Raw genomic sequence first — 25,624 nt, 5'->3', positions numbered from 1 at the left:
GTATTTGTTTTCATTCCTTTTCTCCTTCGCTCTATCAAGAAAATGAGTATACGCATTACAGCAAGCCAGATTCTCAGCTAACGTAAATAGGGCACAACTCCTCTCAAATCAAAGGGGCTGTCCTGCTTACCACTAGCCGAGAGTCTGGCTCAATGTACTCTGAATACAAAGCTGGACCCAGAGCTTTCCCATGTTTAGGATGGGGCTGAGAAGAGAGGGGTCAGGTCCATGAAAGAGAGAAGTCTCACCTATGAAGTTTGGGGCTGGATTCAGATCTGAACGTCCCTATAGTTCGAGGTGTCTCGGTGGAATTAACTCTTCAGACCGAGCCACCCAAGGAGTTCATAAGTGGATCCAAAAATGCAGGGCATAGTATTCAGATCAGGATGGGGCTGGGGCTGATTCCCTCAAATCCCCACCACTAAATATTTTTTTTGCCAATACTCCTTGGTTTCCCTCTGTGGAGCTGTTTATTCACAGCAGAGGGAAATGGTGAATCACATGGACACTTTGTTCTACAGGAGATGTATAGCTATAGATTTTTCACCTACTCTTTCCTAGTGCCACTGGCAGGGCACGTGTTGTTACCACGCAGTGGCAGATGTGAGTGGCTAGTAGAGCTGTGCAGGAGTTTTTGCTGTACAAAGCTCGTTGAGGTAACAGCCCACAATTGTACCTCCTGTGGTGAAGCGTCCCATTGTTTGTGAAGTGGCTTTGAACCGTGGCACTGATGGAGCTTGGACAATGCCTGCCGATAACATCGCAGCCACCAGTTCCTTAGGGTCCTGAGTGCCTGGGGCATGAAAAATTAGCTGATGTGTTTGTATTGGTACTGGCAGAGGAGTTCCTCAAAGACATATCATATGTGCTGTGGGAGAGCGGGCAGGAGCATGGTGGACGGGCAGGAGAAGTCCTTTGATTCCACCCCACCTTAATCTCCTCAGAGGGGCCTGTCCTGCTCTCATAGACACAGAAATTTTAATTCTTCCATCCTTGTGATGGGCTGTGCTTTACTCCATGAAGAGTTTGATTTCTTTGTTGTTTACTATTGGTTATCATCAGGGGTGAAAGTAGAAATAGGGACTTACTGGTATGGGGCTGGGTTGGGGCCAGCTCTGGACCCCGGAAGGGGCGGGGCCTCGGGCGGGGATGCGGGGGTCAGAGCCACCCCTGGCCCGCCCTGTACCAGTAAGTGCCTTCCCCCGCTGGGGTAGCAGCAGCAGCTGGGGGCTCCGGCAGCAGTTTAAAGGGCCCAGGGCTTGGCCACTGCTACTGCCCTGGGCCCTTTAAACTGCGGCCAGAGCCCGCGGCTGCCGCTGCTACCCCAGGGCTCTAGGGGCTATTTAAAGGGCCTGGGACTCCCCTGCTTCTACCGCCCCGGCCCTTTAAATAGCTCCTGGAGCTCTGGGGTAGCGGCGGCGGGGCTCCGGTGGCTATTTAAAAGGCCCAGGGCAGTAGAGGCAGCGGGAGCCCCGCTGCCGCTCCTCCAGAGCTCCAGCAGCGGGGCTCTGGTGGCAATTTAAAGGGCTTGGGACCCCAGCCGCTGCTGGAAGCCCCAGGCCCTTTAAATTGCTGCCTGGGGGAGCCGGGCCGCCCCGGTACGGTGCGCTGGCTCTTGCTGGTACACCGTACCGGGGTGTACCGGCTTACTTTCACCTCTGGTTATCATTGTTAGTATTTTATTTCAATGGGAGAAAGCTCAGACCTTAAGGAGGAGTTGTTTTTGTATTACAAGTGTGTAGGAGCCCCAGTCATGGGCCAAAACCCCATGGTGCTAGGCGCTGTACAAACAGAACAAAAAGACTGTCCTTTCCCCTAAAGCTGACCAACTAAGTAGATGAGACAACAGATGGATACGGACAGATGGGGGAAGTACAGGGAAACCATATTGGTCGGCATGATAGGGACTGTCTCAGCGCACCAGTGGCCTAGCCATTGTCAACTTTGTTGTAGGCATTGTGGTGGAGGAGAGTTTGAAGGATAATGAGGTGGCTTGGCAGACAGTTAAAGGGACTCGTTCTATACATGGGAGCAGCATGAAGGTGTTTGTTGGAATATGTAACACGTGGGCAATGGAGGCTGGTGTCATGGGGCTCATTGGAGGGGGAGTCGAGATCTCGATAGTGAATGAGAGTTGACAGGGTGGAGATGGGCCACAAAGGGCTTTGGGAGTGAAGACAAGCAGCTTATGTTTGATGTGACAGAGGGGTGACGAGGCCACATGAAGGGGCTAATAAAACGATCTTTGCAGCAGCATTATGAATGGATCCAGGTGGGGCAAGATGCATTTGTCAAGACCAGAGAAAAGGATGTTGCAATATTCAGATGTGGAGAGCCTGGGTAAGAGTATTAGCTGTGGGGATGGATAGGAAAGTGCTGAAAGAACCGGTTAGATTTAGACATAGCCAATGTGTGAGGACCTAGAGAGAGGCCAGAGTTGAAGATGCGGCCTAGGTTACGTGGAAATTGAAGTTAGTGAGGATGAGTGTGGGAAACTGATGCACGGAAGAGACAGAAACAGGAGTTGAAATCCGAGAAGAAGGCTGATGGGCAGGTGTTGAGTGGATGGTAGATGACTGCTTGAGAAGTTCAGCTGTATTGCGAAGGAAAATGCAGCCACTGGAGTTTTCTTCAGGCTCAAGCATCGTTCTCCTGTCCAGCAACATTGAGAACTGTGAAATATTTATCGCCAGTGATGGTGTGAAGTCCAGAAAGGGTTAGTTTGATACTCGGAGCCCAGGGGACTGGGCAGGGACAGCAGATGGAAAACCACCTTTTTTGAAGCTATTGTTGATTAGCCTTTTATTTTCTTTTATTTAGGCAAACTGAGCATGTGTGGTGTGCATAGGCCAAAGGGTGGTACCAGGTATGCGCCGAGTCCTTCCTTAGCAGATATGGCCCCTGAAACATGTCAAGCAAAACTCACATCAGATGTACTAAGGTTACAGAGCAATTGTTTTGCCTCCAGACTACCCGCAATGACCTTTCCTGAGCTGCAGGTACTGTCAGCCCCCCCTGTAAAGCTTTAGCTCCCACTGTGGCCAAATCCAAACAATAGCAGTGCATCTTGCCCATCTCTTGAAATGGCGTCTCACTCTGTTGGCATTGCATTAGTGACTGCTTGTTCTAGACATGTTGTCTGGGAGGTTAGTATGACCTGATGTGAGTCTCATCGGTTTGGTCTCTGATTGGGTACTCCGCGGAGAGTAGTTTCTATTTAAGTGAGTTTGGTAGCCAGTTTCGGGTGCCTGCTGGGTTTAGCAGGGAGGAGAAGGCTTTGGGCTGTTGCACCTGCAGTTTGTCTGCTGTTGGTAACTAATTGTGTGTGTTTCGTGCTATTGCTGAGTGTGGGTGGGTGGGCTGCTCCGCCTAATTTGGGGGTGGTTGTCAAAGCTGGTAGAGAACAAAGAGAATGGTGAGAAATAGAACCTATGCTGCTGGGAGTCCATCTGGAGGACCAGTGGACAAGAACGCAGTAATGATGGGATGGGGAGGAGGAAGGATTTTGACTGCCTGTGATTTCAGGTTTAGTAAGATTTATCACTTCAAAAGTTTTTTTTTTTTTTTTTTTTTTTTTTTTTTTTTTTCTCTTAATTAATTGGCCTCTCAGAGTTAGTAAGACAACTCCCACCTGTTTATGCTCTCTGTATGTGTGTATATATATCTCCTCATTATATGTTCCATTCTATATGCATCCGAAGAAGTGGGCTGTAGTCCACGAAAGCTTATGCTCTAATAAATTTGTTAGTCTCTAAGGTGCCACAAGTACTCCTGTTCTTCTTTTTAAGATTTTAGGGTGGATTCCTGGCCTTTAACAGTCCTATCCTGTTGTCATGGCACCCTGCTGAGTATCCAGCACTTGCTATTTGGTATTTTAGTTGGGGTTGCATTTTTCTGGTCACAGTGAATTGCAGGAGACCACTATCCCAGGTTAATTATTTTTTCTAACCTGTTACCTTTATGGATTGATTATGAATACTTTGTACGAGAGAGATCTTTTGATTCTTCCTGGCGGGGCAATAACGAGTCAAGAACACAGGAACGCAGCACTCGCATAAATGAGTGGTGTTGGTTGCATTTTGTGTGGCATGCCAAGAGTGCTGTGCTTGGGGAGTGGCCAGGTGAATAGTTATTAGAGCTGCATTCCATAGTCACTACTCAGGAAAAACACACACAGTTCTGGCTGCATAAGGACTTCAAGTTTGGGCCAATTAATTATTCTTTATGGATCAGTAAAAAGGGCTCCATGTTCTCTAAGAAGATTTTCAATGTGTCTCCAGTTTGTCTCTGAAACTCTTTCAGATCCTAATGTGGATGTTATTAGGGAAGATTATTCTGGGGACAGAACAAAGTGTGGCAGGTGCTTTTACGTTTTAATGTGGGCTGCTCAGTTTCACTTCTATGGGCCACTGAGACCTTCCATCTCTCTGTTCACATTACTCAGTGCTTGCTGAGCTTTGCGCAAGGAGCAATGGACAAGGAGGAGGTAGGAAGTCCATTTACGGAGATGTAATTTGGTGATACCTGAAGGCGTCAAACAGGAGCTGAAAAACAAACCGGTAAATTCATGCTGCAGGCAGAGAAGCTGCTTTGGTGTGATCTTCGGTATGTTCTTTCTCAAAATTCCAATGGGATTATCTGTACTAGATGCACTGGGCCCAGTTTTCTCCACCCTGCACATTGTGTAGTGTTCACCCCGTGCAGAGTGAGTGTGAAATGCTATCCAGCTCCCTGAGGTGCAACACAATGGAGAGTCAGGCCTACAATTGCTTTCCCTGGTCCTTAATTCACATAGGTACCTTCTTCGTATTCCTGTGTGGCCTGAGTGCTTACTGGCAGCTCTCTAGACTTCTGCTCCCTCTTCCCTGTGTCCTGTCTACACTGGGGAACTGAGGTATGTTTAGCATGTTTTTAAACACCACTTAGCACCTAGTGTAGACAAGGACAGAGGTGTTTAAAGAGGTGGTAGATGGTTGCAGTCCCCCATTCTTGATGTAAGTGCCAGTCTGCTCTGGTGCAGCATGACTGCGTTAGGGGTTTATTACAGTAACTGTCCATGGAGCATGAGTTTCTGTAGCGTAGACAGGGCCTGTCTCCTTGGACACCGTGTCTCCTTTGCGGGTGGGTTCCCCCTTTGCTCTGTGATGTTGCCCTGATCCTGAATGCTCTTGGCAGGTACAAGGACTGAAGATGATGAAGGTTTTGGGCCTTGTTCTCTGTGGCCTGCTGATGCCAATGCAAGTTTCAGGCACAGGACGCTGCATTATCCCTCAAGAGTCATATGAAAGGGGTAAGTGACTCGGGTCATGTCAATCTCTGCACTTTGGGACAGGATAATTGGGGATAAAACCTGCCTCACCAGGCCCTTTTCTTTCTCTTATTGAATACTTCTGCTCTGTTTGTTCTTGCATTTACTGATTTGTTTTGTGGCAGTCCCAGGTCCTCTGAACTCCTTTCTCCTTTAGGAAATTCAGACAGCCTACTGCCCTGAAGACCCCCCTCCTGCCCATGAGTTAGGAAGGTATTTGTCTCTTCCTTTGGAGAGATGCAACAGAATAATCTGCCCTGCAAGGAACATGGCAGTCTTGTCCCTTGTGAAATGAAAACGTCCCCAGAACACGTTATGGCCAAACTTTACAAAGCAGCCTGTGAAGTCATGTCTGCAGGTCTGGAGATGCAGGTGTGTTTGCAGATCCCAGATTTATGTGTGCAAATCTGGGTTTTTGTGTTTGCAAATAGCCGTGCAAGTGAAATTGCAGGCACAAATGTCAAGGGCCAGGTTGTGCATCCTTTGAATAATTGGCTGCTCAAAGGACTCGAGGAAATGCTTTACAGTTTCTAGTATCAGAGGGGTAGCCGTGTTAGTCTGGATCTGTAAAAAGCAACAAAGAGTCCTGTGGCACCTTATAGACTAACAGATGTATTGGAGCATAAGCTTTCATGGGTGAATACCCACTTCGTCAGACGCATGTGATGGAAATTTCCAGAGGCAGGTATAAATATGCAGGCAAGAATCAGTCTAGAGGTAACAAGGTTAGTTCAATCAGGGAGGATCAGGCCCTCTTCTAGCAGCTGAGGTGTGAACACCAAGGGATGGTGTCAAGTATGCAAATTTGATACCAGCAGCTCAGGATTAAACGAAGACTGTGAACGGCTAGCCAACTATAAAAGCAGTTTCTCCTCCCTTGTCGTGAAGGATCATTGAACTTGTAACCGTACAAATGATGGTTCGAAGTTCCTTATCCACCGGCTCTGTGTATGGTGCCCCTGAGCGTGAAGCACCCTTCCATAAACACAGATATCGGCCTGATGCTGCCCCACTGCGTTATTACCCCAGCTTTACTCTGCTGTATGTCTCCATTGATTTCAATGGACTGAAACAGAATAACGCAGTAGGCCCCATAAACTCATCTTGTGTCAGTTTTCAGCAGAGTGCACTGCACTGGAATCTGACGCTTTTTGCGAAGTCAAGAGAGTACTGAGAATTCTGAACGAGTGATCATGCCAGGATCAAGTATTAAAAAACCTGTAATATTGTACCTACAATTTCCCACTTGCAGTCACATATGGGAGCAAAACGACAAGTGCAGGTGACAGAAATTGTGCTTCCATTGCTGCACCCATAAATCAGTTCATTAGACAGCTGAATTCTGTAGTCTGCAGCAACAATTGACTGACTGCACAAGATCAGAGGCTGGGCTAAGATTCCTCTGACTGTTTGGCCTATTCGACTAGAGAAAGTGATGACTTAAAGCACCCTCTCTTGTATCCAATTTGAGCTCAGTGTCTGAAACAGTAGGTCTCGTGGAACGTTTTTCTTTTCAGCTTGTGAAGAGTCAGTAACTGGCCTCTTCCGGCATGAAATGGAGACACTCAAATTCCCAGGATCAACAATTACCTTAATTGCTATCAATGGGTGAGTAACGAAAAATAGAATAAAGGTTTCTGCATTATTAATATTCTGTATCTGTATCATGGTAGTGTGGAGGCCCCACTCTTAGACCAGACTAGAGCTGGGGGTGGGAGGGAAGAGGAGGAGAAAGACGACTCCCTTATAACTTTTAGCCCTGGTCACTGTGTTATGGAGTGTTCTTGGTCAGGTCAGCAGATAATATTTATGAGTGGGGCCCTGAAGCAGCGTCCCTGAACATCTGAGCCTGGTTTCCTTTCTGACCTCCTCTGATTTCATTTTGCAGGTTGCATGTTGCTAAAGCCATTGTGCTCCCAGTGAAATCCAAGTACATTCCTGGAGTTGGGGTCAAGGTGAAATTTTCTGCTAAACTCAAAATCCTGGGCACTTGGTGAGTGGAGCTAGACTTGTTTTTAGTTTGTTTCCACAGTAGAAGGGAATTGAATGAGGGAAGCCGTCTGGCTGGATGCGGGAGGGGGCAGGAAACATCATGTTGTTTCTTCAGAAAACTTTGCAAAAATTAAAACTCTGCACCTGGGATCCCTCTCCATGATGAAAACTTGTTGAGACTCAGACCCTGTAGCCCACAAGGCTCAGAACAGACAAAGCAAAACCAATCAATGGAAGCTACTAGACTCTCTAATACCAAATGGCTTTGAACCAGCTCCCCTCACCCTCTGTGCCCTGCCCATGTAGTGGCTCTGCAGGGCACTAATAGGGTAGGGGAGGTCTCCTGACGTATGGTACTTCTGGTCACTTTATCTTGGATACTGCAGCATCAGTGGCTACTGGGAATTATAGTCTTTGTACTAGGACTCTGCTGAGAACAGGCCACTCGTCAGAAGGACACCACAGTCATCTGATAACCTTATCTCTTCCTCTATGCTCTGTCCAGCCTCCCATCTTTTAGCCAGCATACCGGGTATGTAAGACAGGATTAAACAGAAGTGGGTCTGGAATGTAATTTTGGAAGGCTGCAGGAATTTTCGGTATTTGAAAGGATTCATGCAGTTCACACGTGAGAGGCAGCACCTGTGTATTTTAAAGCATTGGCTTCAGACATGTTTCTTCCTTTCATCACTACACTAACCTCTTAACATGCAGGTCCTGGGCCTTGGAAATGTGCACTGTTGATTCAGTACTTGGTGTCTAACAACATTTATATTGGAAGCCCGGGTCCCTTTGGTGATCATTGAGAGGAGATGTTCCCAGTATGCCTTTTGTTCATGCACAAAGTGGCCAAATGCATATTTCCATTGACCAGATGGTCCTAAAGAAGCCAGGAATCACATGAGTTTGTGTTTAGACCAGTGTAGCTTTTTCCTTTAGTGGGAGAGCAGTCTGTAATTACTATAAAGGTAAGAGTAGGGCAGTCTAGTAAACGGTGTTCTGACTTTGGGGGGTCGCCACTGAAATGCCCCTGCTCAGCGTTTGCTGTTAGCATTGGATCCAAGCTTCTGTGCTCTGGCTGTGTGGGCAAAAATACGTTTCCATACTTCAGAATGTTCATTTGGTTTTTTAAAGTGGGAATTTAACTTTGAATATCCAGCTTTCTCATGTTTGTGTTTAAAAAACCTACCACGTTCACTTCCTTTTTGCTTCTGTAGTGACTCCCACTCCCTGCTCTCAACTTTAGCTTCCGATTCAGATTTTGTGCCTGGATATATATATATATATATATATTTTTTAAGGTTTCAGAATCTCTCAATGACGGGAGTCAATTTAAAGCAGGTCTCTGATCTGCAGAGCTGACCAGTTTCTCCCATTTCCTGTGTCTCTCGCTCCCTTGGCTGCCAGTTTCTCCCCGTTTCCTGTGTCTCTCTCGCTCCCTTTGGCTTGCTGCTAGATGGCTTTCTCATATGGTTGTCTTTCTTCTTCTCCCTCTGGACTGGCTAGACCAGATTTGTACGATTTGGGGATAGGCTCCTGTGGAGTGGAGGCCCCATTCCATGAGTCATTTAAAACCAGATCCCTGAGAGCACTGGTGAATCCACTGCTGGGAACAATCCTGCCGTGATGTCAGATGATGGGCTAAATAGCCTATGTCATTTGTCTCTAATTTCTCCACTGTTCACTTGTGACTTCCTCTAAACATGGATTTGAGCCCTTGGCTTCAGCAGTGAGAATGCACTAACTGAACAATGCCACTACCTGGAGTTTATAAACAACGTCCCCTACGTCGTCTAAAGGACAAGCAGGGTGGACTTCTCTCGAGGGGATCAAAGTGTTTACAACCCTTCCTCACTGCAAAGCAAATCTACACATGTAATACTGGCCCCTTTCATTGCTCTCTTTGACCAGATTCTGCCATCCTTGCTCACATGGACTATTCCCACTGCTATCAGGGGGGTACCCACAGAGGTGAGGTGTAATATGCACTGCGAGTCAGGGTGTCAGAATCTGGCCCTGGGTTATTGCTGCACAGAATGCAATCCGAGGAGCCCTTGAGGGGTGGCCAGTGAGTGAATTGACTGGTGGGAAGAGCTGTAGTGCTGGCAGGGATGGAAGGAAACTGGTTTTGCTCAATGTACACACCCTGTATTTGGAAACAAGCCTCCATGTACACAGCAGATCACAGGGTTGCCGTACTGTGTGCGACTGTCTGTCTGTTTAATGTGTATTTGTCTCTGCAGCTGGTCTATCCTCTTATCTGGCCTGACCACTATCAACGTGCATGTAGACTGTAGTGCGCTCGTTCTGCTGCCTAAGTATTTGCCGCTTACCACCAGCGTTGCCGTCAAGGATTGTCAATGTGCGATGGTTCTCAAGGACATCAGTATCAACTTGCTGTGAGTGCCGGTGTTCTGTGCTGCGTCTGTCAATATCTTCACTGGATACGTTTCCATTTCCTACCTAGCATCTTTAGGTCTAGAATCCGTCTTTATCAGCAGAATGACTGAATTCCGTTGCGTTCAAGTAGCCAGAGAAGTAGATTCCCATGTGATCCAGTATATTGTGGTGCCATCGATTTAGATTAGTGTGAGCTCTTTGGAATGGGGACTGTCTCTTGTTCTGTGCTTGTGCAGAGTCTAGCACAAAGGGGCCTGTTCTCAGTTAGCCTCTAGACACTCCCGTAAAACACGATAAATAATTGACTCTGCAGAACCAGGATCCCGGCATGCAGGGGAATGGCTGCAGAATACGATCCTGATGGACTAAGCTTTAATTCACAAAACTCAGCTGGCCAGGGGACAGCAGTGAAATTAGAGCTGTTCGGTTTATTTGGTCTCTGTCTACAGAAAATGCCCCAAACTCATAGCACGCCAACCTGCTCTATCCTGAAGGAGGGGTCCCTTTAGGTACCATTTAAAAATGTGAAATGTGCTTTGGACTATTCCATGCTGATCGTGCCCATCTCATTTCTCTCGTGATGCTGGTTTGGGGTTTGGTTGGTTTACTCTCTGTAATTTTGCATGCAGCGATATCCGGGCGAGCGTGACAGCCAGCCTAGGGAACAACATTCTACTGGCGTTACAAGTCAAGGTAAGTCTCCTACCCAACCCTGCCAGTTGCTGGTGTGTGGAGGAATAAGGTGATGTAAGGCACGCCCCTCTCCCCCCCCCCCCCCCCCGATGCCTAGTTCAGACATGGCAAGGGAGGGGAGAGGCTTTGTCGGACTCCTCTCCTACCTCCCCGATCCACCACCTGGTGGGGGCAGAGCATTAGCTCTGACCTCCACCCCCTTCGCTGGCCCGTGTAAAGTGAGAAGTCAGCTGCACCGCCACCTTTGTCAGGACTGCAGTGGGTTACTCCCCCCTCCGGAGCAGAGAAGGTTTTGTGATGCTGCTTCCTCTTACTCCGGCCGTAGAGGTTCACTCTAGCATCTCCCGCTGGTTGGTGTGTTACAGATCGGGCACACGGGAAGATGTGTACAGGGGGTGAGGCCATCACAGCCCCGCATACGAAACCGGGCTCTGTAGCTCATGCTGTAGAGACTCCTGCTTCTAATCCCCACCGCGGCCCAGGATGGCAGCTGTCACACCAGCCCTTGGTGTGAGATGGCAAAGACCTTCCTGTCGCCAGTTATTCCCCTCCCTGGGCAAAGGGTGGGAAGGCGTCTGAGCCAATGTCTTTGTTAACACTTTGCATGTTGTCAAGTATCAGGGGGTAGCCGTGTTAGTCTGTATCTACAAAAACAACAAAGAGTCTGGTGGCACCTTAAAGACTAACAGATTTATTTGGGCATAAGCTTTCGTGAGTAAAAACCTCACTTGCATCCGAAGAAGTGAGGTTTTTACTCACGAAAGCTTATGCCCAAATAAATCTGTTAGTCTTTAAGGTGCCACCAGACTCTTTGTTGTTTTTGTTAACACTGAGGCTATAAGCCCCCTCCATGCCTTGAGCAGAGCCCAGTGAGGAGCAGAACCTCTGTCCCCAGTGATAATGGTGCTGGGCAATCTCATGTGGCTCCAACCTCTACTTGCCGCCTTAAAATCAATCAATCCCACCCTAAGATGTCACTAAGCTCCGTACAAATCTCAGGGACAGAACTGCTCCTCTTAGTGAAAGTCACCCAGGCCATCGCAGCCATTTCCTCCTCCCTGACTGCGTCTCTTGCTTTGTGTTACAGACCCCGACGATACTTTCGGCTTGTATTTCCTTCGGGCATTCAAAGATGCTGAGTGAGATTAACTGTAAGTGCCACGGACTGTCTCCCTGTGGGTTCTCTTTCTGTGTCCAGTAAGCTCAACGCTGGAAGCTCTGGGCTTTTATCAGCCCATCCAGAAGCTCTACATGTGTAGAGACCTGCTCCTGGCGTTGCTGCCTTTGAGTAGGATGACCCCAGCTGTTGTATCTTTTGTTTTTACACAACAAACGTAATATGAGGGAACCACCTGGGCATAGTAGGGTCCAAAGAACACTGTTTACTGAACATACACAGCATGCAAAGCCTACCTGCGTATATACACTGCTGCTCTGGGTGGCAGTTCCTATAACACAGAGCACACCTAGAGAGCTTACGGGCTTTTTAAAGGAATACTGTCCTACTGCTGCCTCTGAGTGCAGTGCTGGCGAAGGCTTTTGTGTGTGTCCTGGACCTGGATAACATGCTTCTGTTAGAAATGTTGCTGGAGAGAAGCAGACCCTTTTGTCGAAAAGTGACAGGCACAAACTTTGGCCACATCAAGCGCAGAGATGGAAATAACCGTGAGAAAAGCTGCCATGGAAGGAATGATCACAGGTGTCCTGGGGTCTCTGCTCACTGCTTGGGCTGCATCTGAGGAGTAGCTCCGCCGGGTCTGACACCCAGCCTGTCTCTTGCTCACACTGCGGCCCCTCTCGTGCTCCAGTAGCTGCAGTGTGTGCTCCCTCTTTGGGGCTGGGCCCTCTGGCCAGTCGCTGTGTTCTCCCCCTTCTGGAGTGTCAGTCTCCCTGGACTGGCAGACTGGGTATCGTTCCCGGCACTCGTCCAATCCAAGGCAATGCCACTTCCCTGGGGCTGGCAGGGAATCCAGGCCTGCCCACTACTCTGGGTTCCAGCTCAGGGACCCTCCAATCAGCTGCCAAAGTCTGCACCGTCCACATCCTTGCTGCTCTTTCCCTGAGCCTTTTCCTACTCCACCCCTTCAGGCTTCTTCTCCACCACCACCTGGGTAAACCTTCCTCCAGGGACCTTCCTCTCCCCCTGGGTCTCCGCCTTTCCCTCTCTAAGCCCAGACAGTGACTGCTGGCTTCCAGGCTGCAGCCCCTTTCTGCCCCCTCCTGCTCAGCTGGGCCCCATCCTCAATCAGGGATTGTTTGTCAGCCTGATCCTCCCTCAAGTGTGACCTGTCAGATGACTTAGCCCTGCTGAGCCGCATGGGCGCTTCCCGGGCTAGTGTGGGGTGACCAGCCCATCACACCAGATCGTGGCTATAGGGGTTGGCCAGCGAGAAGATGGATAGACGGCCTGCGGCACATCACTGGGGGGTCAGCTGGCAAGCGTTGGAAGCTAGTGATGGATTGAGAAAGCTTCCGAACAGTCTGCTGTGTTGTCACCAACATTCGCACGTGACTGTTACTTACTGACCCTATTCCCAAACACCACACCAGCCCGGTGGAAAGTAAGGGTAAAGGAGCTTTTGTCAGGGAATATAAGAAGCGTTTGGGGGCGGGGGGGGGCAGCCAGCTAGCATGCTAAAAATAGAAGTGTAGCCATGGCAGCACGAGCAGCAGAAGCGCTCGCTGCCCTGTGTATGTACCGCTGGTCTTGGACAGGTTTGTATTTGGGGCAGCCAGCTCCTTTTGCTGCTTCCACTGCTGCAGCTACACTTCTGTTCTTCACACGCTAGCGTGAGCCGAGATAGTGCTGGAATTTACACTTTGCTCTAGTGTGCACGTACTCTTAGTGTCTTACTACTCAGCCACTCCGCTGCAGCTGTTAAGATCTATCGGGTATAGGTCAGCTCGAATAGGGGCCTATATGGAGTTCGCTCCTCGCTGTCCTTAACATTGTCTCGGAGAGGCATTACCGGATCTGAGCGCAGTCTGCACAGCCTTCCCCCATTGTCTGGTGGAGTGGCCGGATCTCTGCTCGGTCAGGGATGGGTGGGGGGCTGTGTTGGTGGGGGATGCAGCATTTTGTCACAAGACTGAGTCCTTTCCTGTTTGACTGGAATAGTAATCAGGGCCCAGTGTATCCTGGGAGTCTGGAATTCATCCCTGGCAGCAGAACTAGACTCCAGAATCTTCAGTCTTCGTGAAAACAATTCCGTTTCTATCCTTCATGTTTGTAGAGAGAACCTTGACCATGGGACCAAGTGTAACCAATACTGGGGCGTCTGCCTGAGTCTGCAGCCATCCTGAAACAATATCTCTGAGAGCTTTGAACAGCCCCATTCATCTCAGTGCGTGGTTGACTTAGAAACATAAAGACAACAATCGGCAACATATCAAAACATGAATATGCGGGAAGATCCTAAAACAAACTGAATTCAATAACTACGCAATAAATGACACAGGGCTTGCTGTTTTGACTTTACTTCTCAGCCTCACATTTAAGTTTACAATACACAGGCTTTTACAGAATTATCGCAAGCTGCCCTAGACTTCACTAAACTGCACACAATCCAAGCACCTTGCTGCTGAACTTAGCACCAGCTTGCGGCAGAGTACGTAGGGGCTTGAAGATAACATGTATTTTTATGCTGCTTTTTGCCCCAAATTATCCTCACAGCCTCCCTTGCCTCAGTCATTGACCAGGGTCTTGGTTTGTCTGGTTTTCTGCTTTGTCTAAGTTCAGTCAAATGCTCTTTGGGCATGGAACGCATCTTTACCTGTGTTGGAAAATGACTATGTGATGCATGTTCTCTCAGTTCTGGGCATGAGGACAAGTGACTCTCTCTTGGAAGAGGGGGTTCTCGTGTCGGTGTCATTTATATCTAATTCTGACAAGTTTATTGGAGATGTTCCACTGATTGGAACCAACCTCCTATCTTTAAATTTATCTGGGATTTTGCTGAAATTCCAGCTCAAGGTTGTGCATCTTCCATCTGCAGTGATTCTCCTCCCTGTTTCTGGTCCATGTTGTAAACGTTTTTCCTTTCCATGCAGCTGTACTCCCATTTGAGAAGGGAAAGCTCCTGTATGTGGCTCAAACTCCAAAAGTAAATGACCGGTTCATTGAAATTCCTGTACAGGTAAGTGTGTAAACTCTAGGTAGCATTTCTGAGACTGAGATTTCACAACTTTCTTACTCTGGATCAGCCCTGAAACTCTGAAAGGTGTCAGAGCTTTCTTACCTTCTGTGATGTTGGTCAGAGAAATGAGTGACAGAAAAACCTCAGGGTAACTCGTCAGATGTCAGTATAGCCACAGTCTCACTTAGGGATCCATTCTGCTGCCCTTATTCATGTCAGTTAGCACTTACTCATCTAGGCCCTGATGCTGAAAAGACTTATTCACTTCCTTAACTCCTCCCAGTGCAGCTAAATGCCTGCATAAGACTTTGCAGGATCAGGGCCATATGCTTTCCTGCTCTTTCTCCTGAACGAATTGTATGATATCTAGCAATGGGGCAATTCACGTGAGTAAGTGCTACTCCCTGCGAGTCAGCAGAGCAGAATCCGGGTCAATGAGGCGTTTATTACTCAGTGAAACATAAGAGGCAGGAGCAGAGGCTTGTCCCATTGCGAGGTTCTCGTCAGTGGATTATGCTAACGGGCTTTCTTTGTCAGCAACATTTTTCTTTCCTGATGTCAGCTGATGGGAAGAGGGCTGAAGATTGAGCAGGAGCAAAAGCGAAGAACAACCTTGGACCTGCTGAGTGACTTGGTAGCTTCCTGACACCAATACTAATTATATAAGGCTCCAGCATTGTCACTCTGCATGTCACGCTGAAGCCTGAGAATGTCTGAGTCCGTGTAAAGCGCTGGAAACCACTGTGAGAGCTTTTTGTTCAGGATATCACCCGGTTCAATCATCACTGGGCTTTGCAGTCTGTAACCATCCGATTTTTAAGTTCTAAGCCATTTTGACGTTACAAATTACACCCATGCGACAGAAAGGCATGTATGTATCTGTGCCCCACCTAGAGACCGTCACCTGAACCATGGTGACATCAGAGATCACTCAGACCATCACCACCCTTACTCTGCAGCTAATTTGCATGGAACAGTTTCATTGGTTGCGAGAGGAAAACTGCACCGTGGAGGATTACTTGGCCCAACTGTCAGTTTTTCCAGCCAGGGCTTTCAGCGACTAGTTATTTAAAACCAAACAACCTTCCCCCGCCTCAGCAGAACAGCGGAATCCGTCACCAAATCCACGGTAACCCAGCAGAGCGAGAACAAGAGGGTTGCTCTGCAGATAAAGCTAATCGATTCACAGCTCGCAGTTACCCAGATAGGAAATAAAGCACATGTTTTAACAGCGAGGATAATTAACCACTGGAACAGTTTCCCATGGGATGTAGCACATGCTTCGTCATGTGACATCTTTACGTTAGGCTGGGTGTCTTTCTAAGAGATGCTGCAGCTCAACCAAAAGTTATGGGTGTCCAGGCAGGAAACAGCAGGTGAAATTATCTGGCCTGTGCAATGCCGATGATCACAATGGTCCCTTATGGATTCATAGATTGCAAGGCCAGATGATGTGGTTTAACCAACCATCCAGCACTCGGCATGGCCGCCGGCCATCTATCCTGTAATTCACCCTTATGCATGGTGGCTCTCCGCCCCCCTCTCCTGCCTGGACCACATAGAGGTGTATGAGTCTGACCTGGGTCTTCTAGTTCAGGCAGTAGAGGTCCATGCTTTTCCATCCCAAGGTCATAGTTTCAATCCCCGCTCCCATACAGTCTGAACGGCAGTTTACAGCTGAACTCCCAGTGACACATTTTGTTCTCCCGGGGGTGTGTGTGTGTGTGTGATCCTCCTGCAGTGGCCTCCACTGGCTCAGGGTTGTGGAATTTGTATCTCCCTTACTAGCAAAGGTGAATCAAGTGTCTGGCAAGTGATTTTGGATCACAGGGTGGAGGGTGGATCCTCATTCTGCTCCATATGCCAAGGGCCCACCTCCCAAAGGGCCCACAATTTGAGGGGCTTTGCTCCTTTCTGCACAGATTTGGCGCCTCACCTATCACTTATTGCTGGAAATGATTCATATCCACGCTGAAGGCTCGTGAACTGAGGCTATGGAGTGTGTTATGTGCACAGGAGGCATGAATCCCTCCCCTCAGTACTGCATGAGTAATTTCTTTCTCCCTCATTTTGTGCCTTTGCCAGTTAGAATAATTATTTTAAACTCCTAATTAAGGGGCTTTTTGTTGTGTTAAGTGGCTTTTCTGATCTCTGCTTTCAGACGGAATACCTGGCTGACGATGGGAAGAAGATCCCCATTCCACCCCTCCCGGAGAACTTTGTGATATTGCCAGAAATGAATCATACATCTGAGGCCATAGGGGAGAATGTCATCACTTCTATCTTCTCCTACACAGTCTTCAAGAAACCTCATTCCTTCTCTTGTACCCCTCAAACGGTGAGTGATGTCCTCAGTGGAACATCATGGTGTTACTGTGGAGTCAGCGTCCTCCACCAAACCCTTCAGCCTCCTGGATCAGCCCAGGAGGCTCCTGATTTTAGGAGTCCTTTCCTAAGCACCTGCTTATCTCCTGTTTTCACTGGCCCAGCACGGGGAGCTATAGAGAAGGAGGTGCGTTAGAGCACAGCATCCAGCTGTCCTGCAGCCTTAAGGCCTATCCCCCTAGATCTGAGCTCGGGTAGCTGGGCCAAGCCTCTGTTGGTGCTGCAATGTCCGCGCCGCTTTTTTAGCACCCTAGCACATGCCCTGCTACATAGGTCTGTCTGCCTGGGCTGGGAGACTCGTTCCACACTGCAGGTAGACGTACCCTTAGCGACCAGGCTCGAGTGCTGGGCAGTATAATGGGTGGAGCGGTGCGGCGTTGCAGTCACTTTAGCTATATCGGTGTGGCCGCTGCTGGTTCGGGGACGTGCTTGAAGAAGCATCTCTGAATGAAGGGTTTTTGGGGGTAGAGTATAAGGGGAGTTGGAGAGAACCAGAGGCATGGGGCATAGACAAAGGGGAAAGCCAAGGGAGGGAATGGGAGGTCAGCCAGGGAGAGGAGGTACAAGTGGGAAAATTAAGGGGGGAATTCAAGGGAAGACCAGGGAGGATTAAGTTGGGAGTACAGGCAAGAGGCTGAATATATGCAAACAAGGCAGTGCATGTTCATTAAATATGCATTTTTATGCAAATGCAGAAATAGTCTAATCTCCAGCTTTCTAGGCCTGGAGCCTGATCAGGTATGGTACTGCCTCCGCGGGGTTTGGAGATCTCTGTGCAAAGCTATATCCTTACTGAGGCAGCCGTTTGTTCTTCATTCACCTGAAACAGGTTGGATTTAGTTAATTAAAAGCTGTAGAAAGTCTGGGCTAGGAGGAAGAACCTACAGAATATGGTTAGAATTAAAAAAAGCCAATGGAGAAGAGCCAAATAGCACTGAAGACCTTTACTGACCCTGCCAGGTGGGGTTTCATTCCTGGAAACTCAGCACAATACACAGAGCTTAGTGGGAACAAGGACAGAGATCTAGTCAGCTAAATCCTATGTTCATCTGCTCAGACCCCAGCAGTTTTGGCTGGAAAAATAGGTTGGTTCCAAAACTCACCACACTTACTGTGATGGCAAAGGAGAACGTTCCTGCAAAGTTGGACGAGATGAGGTCAAACTGTACATGAGCTGTGGTTGATTTAAAATTTACCCTGGTTCCCTGTAAGTTCAAAACAGTTGGTACTCAAACTTTCTTTGGAGCTGGGGTAACCATGTACTCCATGTTCAGAGGCAGCCCTGGGGCATGGAGCTACAAGACTCATCACCCCAGCATGGGTTGTGCCCTCTGCAGCACCTGTACACTTCACCTCTTAAAAACACAAAACAAAAATACCCATTCACTGTGGCTTCATGTGGGTGGAGTGACCTTCCCCCTGAAGGAGGAGGATGATGAGACACACACTGTTGGGGAAGGTTCATCATTTTCAACTGACTGTTAATTTTTGTATGCAGTGTTGTGGTAGCTGTGTTGGTCCTAGCAGATCAGAGAGACAAGGGGGGGAGGTGATATATTGGACCAACTTCTGTTGGTGAGAGAGCCCAGCTATGGAGCTGACGCAGAGCATGACGTGAAGAAGCGCTCTGTGTAACCTGAAAGCTTGTGTCTCGCCAACAAATGCTGGTCCAGTGACTGACTTTATCTCATCCACCGTGTGTCTCCTTCATTTTTGTTTCAGTTTCTTGACACTGTCTCCCTGGAGCTGATCCTCTCTGAACTGATTGTTTCCAAGGTGAGTCCCCCTCAGTCACACGGTGATCATGTCTCTGTTGGACCAAATGTCACATTGCTTATCCCGCTGCACAACAGACCTTGCTGATGTCTGAAGGGTTCATTTCATGCCTGATTACGTAGGGGCCGTGGCACCTGGGGCCTTACCTCTTGCTCCCGGTGCTGTGGTGTTTTTTGTCCCAGCTGCATGGACTGATGCTCTTGCTCCCTCTGAGAGAAAAAAGCAGTCCCCCCCAGAGAGAAGTGAGTATTGTCCTACTGCAGCCTGGGCTGGGACTGCTGAAATGGAAAGCTGCAGGCTCTCGAAGAAAATTGACTCATCTTTGTGTTGGAAAGAAACAGCCAGTTGGGAGAGGAGGCAGCGTTTGTCAACAGAAAAAGGGGGTGAAGAGTAGTAAGAACGCGAATCTCCATCCCAGTGAAGTGTTGGGGTTGACGGGACTTCTGAGATCACACAAGCAGGACAGTCAAAATCTGCATTTGCTGTTGTGTCTCTGGGGATTACACAGCATCTACTCCACCTACTGAATACCTCGTCATGCCCTTACTGTCACCTGTCGTTTCCTTGTCTTTCCTCTCCAAGGTCCATGGGAGGGCCCACGTCAATCTCATTGTGTGTTTTTCAGGTTAAATCTAGTCCCTGTCTCCTCTTTTCTTACAGTGCCCAACCTGCACTCCAATCTCTTCTTCGCTGTTCATCATTACCAAAATGGTCACACCTCTGACGGTCGGTCTGGATGTGAACCTGTGCACCATGAATCTCACTCTCAGCCTGCAGATAATGGATAAAAAGGGAAACAAGAAACCTGTGCTCCTCGTTGCTTTGAAAGCAGTAAGTACTGCGATAGAAAGATCCGATTTAATCCCAAAGGGTGAAAAATGGAGGAGCTGCTGCCCAATGGATACTGGCTTTCTGTATGCAGAGACCGACGGGTGGGTTTGGGGTTACAGCGAAGTCATTCATTCATATCGATGAGTAGGTGCTCTGTGTCTGTGTCTGACAAGTGTGATTCTGCAGCTGGAGGAAGAGCAGCCTGTCCAAGAACTGTGAAAGCTGAGCATTAAGCAATGGTTTTTGGTAGATCCCAGCTCTGGTTAAAAAGAACCTCTGAAAAATGCACTCTGCTCCAGGCCATATTGACTAACCACAGTGCAGCGTCCAGAGCATTGTCCCATCCTTGTGAATGAAATGTTATTGCTTTCCGGCCTTAAACTTCATACACGGTCACAGAAAATATTCCTCACGCTGCATGAGCTGAGATTCTAACCATGGGTTTAGACCGAGGCTGGCTCAGGAGGGGCCTGTGGTGTGCAGGTGGACTGAGCTGGGACGCAGTACTTTGCTGAAGCCGCACTTTTCTAGCGGCTCCATCAGGTCCTGCAGAACCCAAGCTTGTGTGTCGTTAAAATAGATGAGTGCAGCCTTCCCGGCTGCAGAACAGACCTTCCGAACGTGAGCGGACTGTGATCTGACGCAGCGCTAGTGCCGTCTGACTGCACGGTCTGACAGAATCCACGGGGGGCCTCCTGGCCCAACGGTTCTGAGACGAGCGAACTGCCTCTGTTCAGCTCATTAGGGTGTTGACATTGAAGTCCTGTGAAAGCATTTTAAACTATCCCCTCCCGGATCAATTTAGCAGAATTCTCCAGCTGCTCTGGGATTGTGGGAAAGATCTTGGGCCACTTGCTTTTCCCTTTCTGCCCCTTGCTTACAGTTCTGAGCGTTCGTGTGATGTCAGTGAATTCACAGAGGGACCATTGTTGGTTTCCTTTCTCTGAGTAGCTTAACCCAAGCAGGGAGGAAATGTCTCTGCTGTATTCTGCAGCTGATGGTCTGTTCTCAGAGCTCAGGTGCTGACACTCAGATCAGCTGATTTGGTGACTCATTTCCTCCTTGCAGGAACTTGGTTTGGTTGCCACTCTCCAGCTGGTTGAAGGAAAGGTGCAATTCACTGCATCCCTGGACAGGTATCAAGTCTTCCAAGTATTTTCTCCAGAATGGGTTAATATTAAAGAATAGGGTCCTGAGCAGAAGTGATGGGCAATGAAGAGAGCATCGTGGCTCCCTTACCACCTGGGTTTTAAGTTTTTAGATATTTTGGGACCTAAACTACGAGCTAATGATTTTGAGATTGATAAGTCCGAGCCGGTTTCTTTTTCCACAGATTGCATTTCAAGCTGCTTTCCTCAATCGTGGGCCCTGTCATTGTAAGTCCTTGCTTTTATTAACCTCTGTGCTATGCTAGGAAGCAGAAACAAACATTTGTTAGAAATCAGGACCTTGATTCTCCACAGCTCTTTTACGTCAATCCAGCCGGATGCTGGCCCCTGGGGGAACGCCAGAATACGAGGCTGCTCCTCATAGCTCAGAGATGGGAAGAGGGCTCTATTATCGTCACTAGTATAGGGCATGGGGGAGCAAGTCAAAGGGCACGGCTAGGGTTCTCTCTGCTCCAGTTATTCTCAGCCCCCATCACCCCAGGGGCCTGTATCTATGATTCAGTGAATGATCTGTTCTTACCAAACTATTATTGTTGCCTTAAAAAAAGATTTTTGTTGGAAGGTGAACTTGATGTACTTACTAAGTCATCTCTATGTTTCAGATTGTACGTCTTCAGGCGCCTTTGAGAGCCTTCATCACGAAAATTATACTAAAGGAGATCAACTGTAAGTCCAGTTAGATGTTTTCTTAAGTGATTTCTTGTCTGCCAAGTACATAGTCTACATCTCTGTGTGCTGTGGTTAAGTGATCACAAATGCCTCATGCATTAATTCGCAAAAGGCACTCCCTGTCTTCCTAAGGTAGGTAGGTAGGACACATGCTGCTGCCTTCATGAGGTAGTGACCGTAAGAAAAGGATTTACGAAATGGAGACCCTTTTTAAAAAAAGGGTATTTATGGGAGTGAAATTCCCTTCTCACTTGCCCACCATCTTGGGAATTCCCTTTTACAGGGCTGTCAGAGAGCGAGCGAGCCCAAAGTCGCACAGGAAAGCCACTTGAGAAATGTAAAAGCTCCTGCAATCATGCTGCTTACTGAAATGCCCTCTAAAGCTTTCCTCTCCCAAATGGCTTCCTCCGCCCGACAGAAATCCAAGCACTGAAAAAGTAACTGCAGCGTAATGGGCTGCTTACTGCGTTTGTGCATGAATTCTGGACTGTCCCCTCCCCTCCTCCACATAGGTCCTGTCTCGTCTGTTTATCATATCCACCGGTTGGGTTTGATCTTTTAGCTGCAAGTCTTGGGGCAGGGAGTATCACTTATTACATGTTTGTACACTGCTTGGCACCTGGGCCAAGATGTGTCCTTTGGGTGCTACTGCAGTATCAATATTTAATAATGGGGTGCGTATGGTACAGAACACTGAGGCCCCAACTTTCCAAAGTTCACTTTGGCGCACGCCTGATTCTATTTGTGTAAGCCCAGATGCATGCACCAAATCAGGAACACACATGAGTGCCTCTTTAATTTGGGCCTAGAAACTGGCTCTTCAAATCCCGTCTCGATCTGCTTCCTTCTAAGGATGGGGGTGGTGTTTACAGGTTTTTTGTCCTCCAAGCTTGTTGGAGTTTGCAAACCATATACGAGTTCACTAACCGCCCTGGAGTTATATCTTGGTACGTTCACTCACCACAAAACCCTAGTTAGTGTTCGTGATGATTAGTAACTTCTCTGATTTTGTGCCTTTGAGAGGCAGCCTCCTTATCTGCCTCTGGGCACTGGAGCTCTAGGTGCTTCTGGAGAGCCATAATCCCTGTACAAACACTGGACTACTGCTCGCATCTTCCATGTGCTAGGCAGGCAGGTTGCTTTCTGCCCAGATCTGCAGCAGTGAAGTGGTCCCACAGCAGAGATGCAAAGCCATGTCCCAAATTGCCTGGTTTTGAAGAAAGCCCATGGGAGCAAGTGGAAAAGATGTGCTGGGTTTTCCTTGTGGCTCACTTGTCACACTTAGGTTCCAATCAACCCAGTGTGCAAGAGAGGGATGGGCAAAGTCCCCTTGCCTAGTTCATTACTGGTGGAGATGGGCTAAACCCACCACCCTGGCACCGGGGTCTGGATGTCAAACAACTGAGGCTGGGGGTTGTTCAGATGCAGTGTTGGGGTCTGGCTGGGCCCGTTTGCAGAAATAGAGTTCATGTTTCACTGAGGTGCTGTGAAAAAGGGCAGGATGGGAAAAAATGAGAAAATAGGGTGAAAAATGGAGCCCAATCAGGGAGGTAGAAAAACTGAATTGAAAAACCCAGGTACAGTGTCTAAATATATGTACTGGCTGGAGGCCACACGTGCCCGTGCCCTGGATGGAGGACACTCACCTGTACCAGCCTAGCTTCCTTTCTGCTGTGGGCTTGGATTCTTCTCTCCCTAACAGAGTCCTAGGTATCCTTCAACTAGAATACCAAAATCTCTAACCCACCTTGGTGTTGTATGGGATAGATTTGAATGACAAGGCAAATGTGATGCATCTCTGGGCCCCTGATCCCGCGAGCTCTCTGCCCACCTGGATCTCCCAGTGAAGCCAGCACAGGGAGCCTAGTAGGATGAGGCCCGAATTCACTTTGAGAACCCCATGAGTCCAAAGGAAAATGTGCCAGGTTTCCCAGCAGGTTCACCTCCTCGTAGCATGGGTGGTCACCAATCTGATCTGGGTGAGAGCCAAGCAAAGGGCACCTGTCTCTAGTTGTCTAACATTATCTATAGCACTATAAAGGCATATGGCCCCTGCAAACCTGAAAGTCCTGTTCCATGCCCCGTTGAGCTTTGCTGATCACTCCCACCCAACCATTATATCGTCTCCCCGTGCTCAATGCTATGATGATTAAACCTGGCAGATACATGGAATTCTGCATCTGGCTCCTGGCAGGCTGTGAGTGCTGAGATGTGTGTGTTTGTTTCAGTTTACCTCCACTTAGCAAAAATCCCAATATTTAGAGCACCAGGACTGAAGCCCAGCTTTGCTCATTGCCACCCTTCTAAGGTAAGGTTTCTGAAAGGGGTGAAATCTGTTCCTTCGGCCCCATATCACTGCCCCTTGCTACTCCTCTGCAGCATCTGCAATGGGGAGGTTTCTTTAAAAAAAAAAATTAGGTTACAAAAAACGTACAGCTCTCATATCTGGTAGGAAGCCATCGCCTGCCCCTAAGCTATAGTGGGGCTGGCCCTGGGCATTTTTGCACTGGGAGAATTCCCAAATGATTTCACATGCCAGTGTGGCTCTTATTGTCCATAGAGAGAGGCTACAAATTGTAGCAGCCGTATTTTAAAGGGATCTCAACCCAGCCAGCTTTGCATGTGCGGTGCATTTTACCTGCTGCTTTCTGCATGAAAATACAAGCGAGAGAGAGACTTTTCACACCGTGTGCTTTGTATGTGAAATCTACCACTTGCTTGTGGATCTGACAGAGAACAGAAAATTGCATGCCTGGAAACCACATCTTGGAAATGCTGATTTCCTGAGTGGCCATAACACCCATGAACATGCAGGGTAACCTCTTAAAAGGCATGTTAGTGGGCTGTGTCATAATGTAGATTCACACGTAGGGTACTACAAGAGCACCTAATGTGACTTCAAAGATGCTAGCTTGCATTGGTATGGATGTTAAGAGGGCTCTTCGATTGTATTAAGCTAACACAACTGAAAAAATCAGCCTCTTTGGCTGAGTAGACATGGCTTGGTGACGGCTGCATTTCCTTTAAAAGCTGTGCTATGCACTGCCAATTCAGTTTTGTAAAGTGCTTTGGAATTCCAGGCCTGTGCAGGGTGCTTACTTGGTATAAAGAACATTTTATTCTCCTTCTTAAGTCTTTTAATAAAAATCACGGAATTCTTAGCTCTCTCTGATTTTTTTGTTTCCAAATAGTCACGTCTGACCCTAGTCAGATTAAATGTTTCCAACTCTCTCACCACATTGCTCTGATACAAAATCCATAACAGGGCAACCCACTTCCTTGAACAGCTAGGACCGAACTTATTGGGTGAAAGAATCCATCCTTTGGAAATGAGCTGAGAATTTCTCCTTTGTTGTTCTAGCACTGTCTTGTGTGCCATAAAAAACTCCATAAAGGGTGATGTACCAGGCGAGTGTGGTGCTGACTCACCTCTGACACCGAGGAGAGAGAAGAAAGAGTGGCACAAATGAGGAGGCTTAATTCATGTTCCTTTTTCCAAAATTTTGATTCAAGCTTTTTACTTTGGGGAAAAATTGCCACATCTGCTATGGAATTTCAGCTAAAGAACGGCCGTAGATCTGATAGTCTCCTTGTTACTTGGATTTACTATTTTTCAAATCAAATCTGTCTTGAGTGATAAGTTTCAGGGAGGGTTTGGGATTGTGGTTATTATTCTATTAGTTTCCTTTGGTTACTCTGTTAATAAATCATTCTTCTTAGCATGCCTGCTGTGTTCATTTCACCCCACTGCAGGATTCGGTTCCCTATTTGAGAATTCATACTGCTCTCCACCCCCACATAAGATTTGTGTATTAGTAATTCATTCCATCTGCTGTTCTTCATTGTCCAGTGCATATAGGTTATACATGAACTTATACACACACCACATTAATAGTTATGTGCATGGTATTAATATTTGATTTATATGTGTGTGTTGGGTGATCATGCTAAACTCTATTATTCTTGCTCGCTTATGCTAAGGCATATGTCCCACAGTGCTCTGGGACATGTATGGTTTAGGCGAATACACAAACTATCCAAAGCTAGATGGACGAATGTTCTAAACATAGGAGCAATGTGGCATAAGGAAATCATGGAAGCTGTATGAATGCTTTGCATTAGGGAGTACCTTCATGCCCCCTAACATTTGGAATTTAATATTCAAAACAAAAGATGGGAAAGTACAGCTCCACCAGAGACAAAGCTGGCTAGTTGCACTTAAACGTTGTGTGTGAACAGTGCTCTGCTACTTGTAACCAGCCATG

The 25,624-nt window shown here is 47.8% G+C and overlaps 1 protein-coding gene across 4 annotated transcripts; it reads left to right on the top strand.

Moving 5' to 3' along the window:
- The first annotated feature begins 3,835 nt into the window (after positions 1 to 3,835).
- Positions 3,836 to 25,475, top strand: LOC128846655 (uncharacterized). Of its 4 annotated transcripts, none has more exons than XM_054045897.1 (16): positions 3,836 to 4,360; positions 5,176 to 5,290; positions 6,826 to 6,916; positions 7,197 to 7,301; positions 9,544 to 9,699; positions 10,330 to 10,393; positions 11,481 to 11,544; positions 14,444 to 14,529; positions 16,691 to 16,867; positions 18,637 to 18,690; positions 19,351 to 19,521; positions 20,590 to 20,657; positions 20,855 to 20,897; positions 21,293 to 21,356; positions 23,588 to 23,667; positions 24,721 to 25,475. In XM_054045897.1, exons 2-16 carry the CDS (start codon positions 5,191 to 5,193, stop codon positions 24,757 to 24,759), a joined length of 1,362 nt encoding a protein of 453 aa, XP_053901872.1. In that variant the 5' UTR covers positions 3,836 to 4,360; positions 5,176 to 5,190; the 3' UTR covers positions 24,760 to 25,475. The 4 variants fall into 4 exon arrangements, with proteins under 4 accessions (XP_053901872.1, XP_053901871.1, XP_053901870.1 ...); XM_054045896.1 differs by having other exon boundaries at positions 3,836 to 4,559; XM_054045895.1 differs by having other exon boundaries at positions 3,836 to 4,605.
- The last annotated feature ends 149 nt before the right edge of the window (positions 25,476 to 25,624 follow it).

The sequence above is a fragment of the Malaclemys terrapin genome, chromosome 12 (genome assembly GCF_027887155.1).
Source record: "Malaclemys terrapin pileata isolate rMalTer1 chromosome 12, rMalTer1.hap1, whole genome shotgun sequence".
NCBI classification, from domain to species: Eukaryota; Metazoa; Chordata; order Testudines; family Emydidae; genus Malaclemys; species Malaclemys terrapin.
This window is presented reverse-complemented; position numbering and strand designations above follow the sequence as displayed.

Bases quoted from the DNA above. Each gene is read 5' to 3' on its own strand.
- LOC128846655 (XM_054045897.1), top strand. From the start codon at position 5,191: ATGATGAAGGTTTTGGGCCTTGTTCTCTGTGGCCTGCTGATGCCAATG. The intron at 5,291-6,825 runs GTAAGTGACTCG...TTTTCTTTTCAG, and splicing joins TCAAGAGTCATATGAAAGGG to CTTGTGAAGAGTCAGTAACT. The intron at 7,302-9,543 runs GTGAGTGGAGCT...TTGTCTCTGCAG, and splicing joins CTCAAAATCCTGGGCACTTG to CTGGTCTATCCTCTTATCTG.